This window comes from Tuber melanosporum (genome assembly GCF_000151645.1).
Source record: "Tuber melanosporum whole genome shotgun sequence assembly, scaffold_31, strain Mel28".
Classification (NCBI taxonomy): domain Eukaryota; kingdom Fungi; phylum Ascomycota; class Pezizomycetes; order Pezizales; family Tuberaceae; genus Tuber; species Tuber melanosporum.
Genome location: NW_003298986.1, coordinates 571,550 through 576,720, shown reverse-complemented (window position 1 = coordinate 576,720; position 5,171 = coordinate 571,550). Strand labels below are relative to the sequence as shown.

Sequence of the window (5,171 nt, the reverse complement as noted above, 5' to 3'; positions counted from 1 at the left end):
TAGGATTTTGGTACTGTACCCATCTTGCAAGCGCTGTACCGCTGCTATCGAAAGGCTGATCCCTGCTCCGTACTTGTACCATGAATTCATGCTCTACCATAGTACAGTACAAGTACTCGGTTCGGCAACTAATTCAAACACCCAATTCTGCCTACTGTGCTTCAAGCCAGATATGTCTAGTATTAGTCGATGACAAATGTGCCCGTAGCAGGGCCGCACCTCCCATGGCGTGCCCTCGGTAGGCGCCTCGCGGCTCTGCCGGTAGTCTAATAGCGGGGCTTAGTCCCTTAAGGCTGCTGCGCAGAAACCCCCTACGCAGCCGATGATCATCAAAAGGAGTCAAATATTTAAAGACGCACTAAACCCCCCCGCACGCCACTCCACCCAGAATCCCCTCAAGAACCTACCCACCAGCCGTACCCCTACTAAGCACTCTGGGCAGATTTAGAGGCTACAGTAGTTAACCCATCCTTTGGCTATGTATGTTTGACCTCCCCGCACACCGAGCATCCACAAGCGCTTAAGTTACTAACTATTGATCCTGTTTGCAGATAATACGAATGGAGCTCTATGAGGAAGAAGAAGCGTCCTGGGGCCATCAAGGCTACAGGCTCACCCCCCGCGACCTCCGCAGTGGATCCGGGATCTACTTTGAGTACAGATGCTCACGGGACAATACAGAGCGGGACAACGCATACTACACCCCAGCTGATCACAAAAAGGAGCACCAGAAGGGGAACGAAAAGCAGAACAAAAAGGAAGCCTATGCCACCAAGCCTGCATCCCGGACCGTCACCAAAGTTGCAAATCTGCCGCTTGTTTTGGTATCCTATAAAGCCCACATTCTTACCACCGCCACGCGAACCGTATTAACCCAATCGTTTTACCATCCCGGAAATGCACCAATCGATGAGGCGACTTATCGCTTCCCACTATACGCCGGTTGCTCCGTAGTGTCATTTGTTTGCCATGTCGGTCCGAGGAAAATCATCTCAGGTGTGGTTCAGCCAAAGAAGGTTGCCAAGGCGACATATGAGAAAGCCAAATCCCAGGGACATACGGCAGGTCTACTGAAGGCGTTCACGCCGGAGATTTTTAAAACTAGTTTGGGGAATATCCCCGCTGGTGTTACGGTTAGGGTTGAGATCACGTATCTTACCGAGTTGAAACACGATGCGGAGGTGGATGGTATCCGGCTCACCGTGCCCACTTCTATTGCTCCAAGATATGGAGGCCCGCCAGAAGGGCTCTTTGGAGACAAATACGAGACAGTGACTGGGAAGGGTATGTCTTTCTCAATTGATATAACAATGGGAGAGAGGATACGGACTATCGAAAGCCCTTCACATAAGGTATCCGTCCAACTTGGAACCCATAAATCAACCACCAAAAGGAGGCCCAATCTAGCGAACCAATACGATGACAAGAAGGCGCTTGTGACCTTATCCCAGGGATCTACGCATTTGAGTGGAGACTTTGTCCTTCTTGTCACCACTGTAACGCCCATGTTTCTGTACACCCCCATGGCCCTGCTTGAAGCGCATCCTACAATACCCGGCCAGCAAGCTCTAATGGTGACTCTTGTTCCATGTTTCGCCGGCCTTAAGAGCAACCGCTCCAGAAAACGCGAGATAGTCTTCATAGTAGACCGATCTGGGTCAATGGATTCCATGATCGCACCTCTAAAGTCCGCCATGAATGTCTTCGTTAAGTCATTGCCCATAGGATGCAAATTCAATATCTGCTCATTCGGCTCCAAATACTCATTCCTCTGGGAGAATTCACAAGATTACTCCGCACATACAGTAAGAGCTGCGTTAAACCTTGTGGACAACTTTAATGCGAACATGGGTGGAACCGAGTTGCTAGAACCCATTCAGGAGACCGTGAAGAGGAGACTAGAAGATGTGAATACGGAGGTGATCGTTCTGACTGACGGGGAGATCTGGGAGGAGGATCGGGTTCTAGGGTTTATAAAACAAGCAACCGGGAACAGCAAAGGAAAGTTAAGGTTCTTCTCCATCGGTCTGGGATCGGAGGTCTCCCATTCATTGGTCGAGGGAATTGCTCGAATTGGTGGCGGTTACTCGCAGATTATTGCGGATGGTTCAGATGAACAGGATAGAGGTGGATGGGAAGGCAAAGTAGTGAAAATGCTCAAGGCAGCATTGACAGAACATATTGATCATTATAGCCTGCAGGTCATTCACGATGGTTTTCACGAAACCGATGAGGAAGATAGTGATGATGAGGAGGAGGAGTCCATACACCCCTCTGCTGTTACTCCTGGTACAGCCAATGCAGGGAAAAGTATGCCAGCTCCTCAAGCACCAAAGAAACTTTCACTCCTCGATCCCGATAGACATTTCGACATGACCTCCAAAATCCCTCCTTCCGATGACGAACTTCCCATCGGAAGACCCGCGGTAACTGAGTATCCTGGTTTTTCGGAAGACAGATTCTCACATCTGAAAAAGCTCGAGAACCCTGAGATACTCCAGGCACCATACCAAATTCCACCGCTATACTCACAAGTCCGGACTGTGGCTTATCTTCTCATTTCTCCCAAGGGAGATCGTTCACTCCGAAATCCCACCTCTGTGAAGCTGCAAGGAACCGCTCCCGGGATTGAAAGAGAGCAATTAATTCCGATCACCCGGCTTGCAGAGCCTGGTTTAACAATTCATCAACTCGCGGCACGTATGGCTTTGAGAGATTTAGAGGATGGCTCAAGCTGGCTACACTCGGACAAACACGGAATCAATCACAAAGACGACACATTCAGTGAATATGTTGAGAGAGAAGGGGAGTCCCTGTCGATTAAATGGGGCCTTGCAAGCAAGTGGGCCAGCTTCGTCGCAGTGGAGGATGAGTTTCTGGAGAAGGAGGCCAGGGAGAAAGCTGACCCGAAAATTAACGCAATGAGGTCACAAGGCAACAGCAGCATCGACGGTGATGATGATTATGCACTTCCTGATAGCGGGTCAACTACCGAAACGCCTGCAGCCGCTTCCATCAAAACTCCAGACACCGATAGGCCAGAAGATGCCGTTGGTGCTCTCTCCCAAGGAGGGCAATTATCAGCACCCATAGTCGCTTTAAGGCTAGCGAAGGATCCACTGTCCATGGTTTCAGCGGGGAGAATCCCAGGGGCTTTTAGCGTGATGCACTCTGGACCTGATAGCATGTCAATGCTACTGCAACCCCGCGATGGTGTTGCAGACGGTGATTGGGATCAGATGTCTTCTCCAGCTCCAGGACTAACCAGTCCAGTCACAGCAAGTGCGGCATATGGCGAGTTCCAGAACTTACAACAGGCTTCCATAACTCTCTATGAATCTTGTGAACCTTTTAGCGATGCACGTGGGCAGATGGTATTCAATTCAGCACCCTCCCCTAGTTCCAGGTGCGATATTGGTAAATTCAGCGAAGGTGCCTCCGAAATATCCGAGTATGATATCCCCATAGCCGAGACTGGAATAATACAGAGCGGAAAAGAAACAGATACAGAAGAAATAGAGGGAAACAAAGAAGAGATACCATATTCAGGAAACTCTAGTGCCCCCTGGCCCATGGAGGTACCTGTCCCACATACACCATGTACCGGTCACCGTAGCCACAAGCCCGCGTCGATATCGGCTCTCACTAGGTCCAACCCCAGCAAAAACAATACACCGCGCCAGAAGGTTGTCAGGATAATATGTCTGCAAGAGTTCATGGGCTCATTCCCCGTTACCAACGAAATGGCGCAATTGATCGGACTGGAACTGCCGGACGTGGAGAACTTGACGATGGAGTTGTTCTCGGACAAGGCCACAGATGAGAGTAAGGCTCTGGTAATGACATCGCTGGTAGTGGCCTACTTGGAGTTAGAGATGCACGAGCATGAGGGTACCTGGCAGATGGTTGTTGAAAAAGCGCGCGAGTTTCTGGAGGAAGGGTGTGAGAGGGTTGAGGCCTTAAAAGAGAAGGCTGAAGGAATCATTGAGGAGAAGGTTCTCAAGGTTAGTCGCCCCTACATCGTGGGAGCTGTAAGTGCTACTGCTGACTTGGAGCAGGATGATGAGGACTTGCCAATGGGTGATTCTGTGTGATGTATGGTGATCATAAATGCTCACCCGATGATCGATCAGGAAGCTTTTCCGGATGAAGGTGGATGTGAAGAACACGAAATAAGTAACGTTTTTACGCATGTACGGCCTCTTTTTCTTAGCTATCGGATCTCTAAGCAATGAAATTTTTTGTTCACAACCAGTATCCATTGCATGACATCCTATGACCCAATCCGCACCACGAGTCCAGCGCCCCAAGCATAACCACTCCAGGACAGACAGAAACAACCATCCAGACCCTCCGAAGCACGTATCATAGTAGACCACAAACACTGACCAATCCACAGAAGGGAAACAAACCCCCCCACCTCCAAGGTCAACTAACCCATACCCACCACCGCCACAATGCCTATCACACCGCATCGCGGAAGAAAGCCCACGACAGGATAAGCGCAAGCGCACCAGACCCCCCTCACGAAAGATCTCAACATATCATAATAACAATCATTATACAATGCCCACCCACCGCGCGAACCTCCACGCCCACCACAACCGCAGAAGAATACCCCTCACTATCCATTTCTAGATTTCGAAGAAGAAAAAGAAAAGGAGGGAAAAGAAAATAGCGTAGCGGTCCCGACGAAGCTCAAGTTAAACACTGACTTGGCCGCTATTGCACCGCCGACTCTTCCGATTCCTCGGGTAGCTTGCTTGAATAGGTTAGGTGAATGGTGGTGGTGGTGAGTGCGGTTTGTATCATACGATATCAAGTACTCTGGGGGGTTATACTCTTTTGTGTTATTCTCCCTAGTGTTGGTGTTCTTGCGAGTTGTATAAGTCAATGAATGTCCCGTGCTCTTAAAGGCGAAGTTGATTACTACATCGTTTGGCCCAAGTTTCTGTGAGACGGGTTCTTCTAGAAGCTTTAGATTATGACAAGGCGTGGATTTTGGAGGCAGTCGCTGTATGAGATGGGGAAAGCTTGTTAAAGGGTCTTAGAAGAGAGCGGTGGTTTAAAGCGCGGTTTGGGAGCCGGTACGATATTGGCAGACTAGCGAAATATCTTGATTATAATACTTGTAATTAATGAGCTCAACCCGATCTCCAAACTATAGTATT

At 49.4% G+C, this 5,171-nt stretch overlaps 1 protein-coding gene; it reads left to right on the top strand.

Annotated features, from left to right (window-relative positions):
* Positions 1-322: 322 nt before the first annotated feature.
* On the top strand, positions 323-5,171 carry GSTUM_00007067001 (uncharacterized protein; the record flags this gene model as incomplete). XM_002839141.2 has 4 exons in its annotated part: positions 323-416; positions 449-480; positions 552-4,004; positions 4,059-5,171. 4 exons carry the CDS (start codon positions 323-325, stop codon positions 4,092-4,094), a joined length of 3,615 nt encoding a protein of 1,204 aa, XP_002839187.1. The 3' UTR covers positions 4,095-5,171.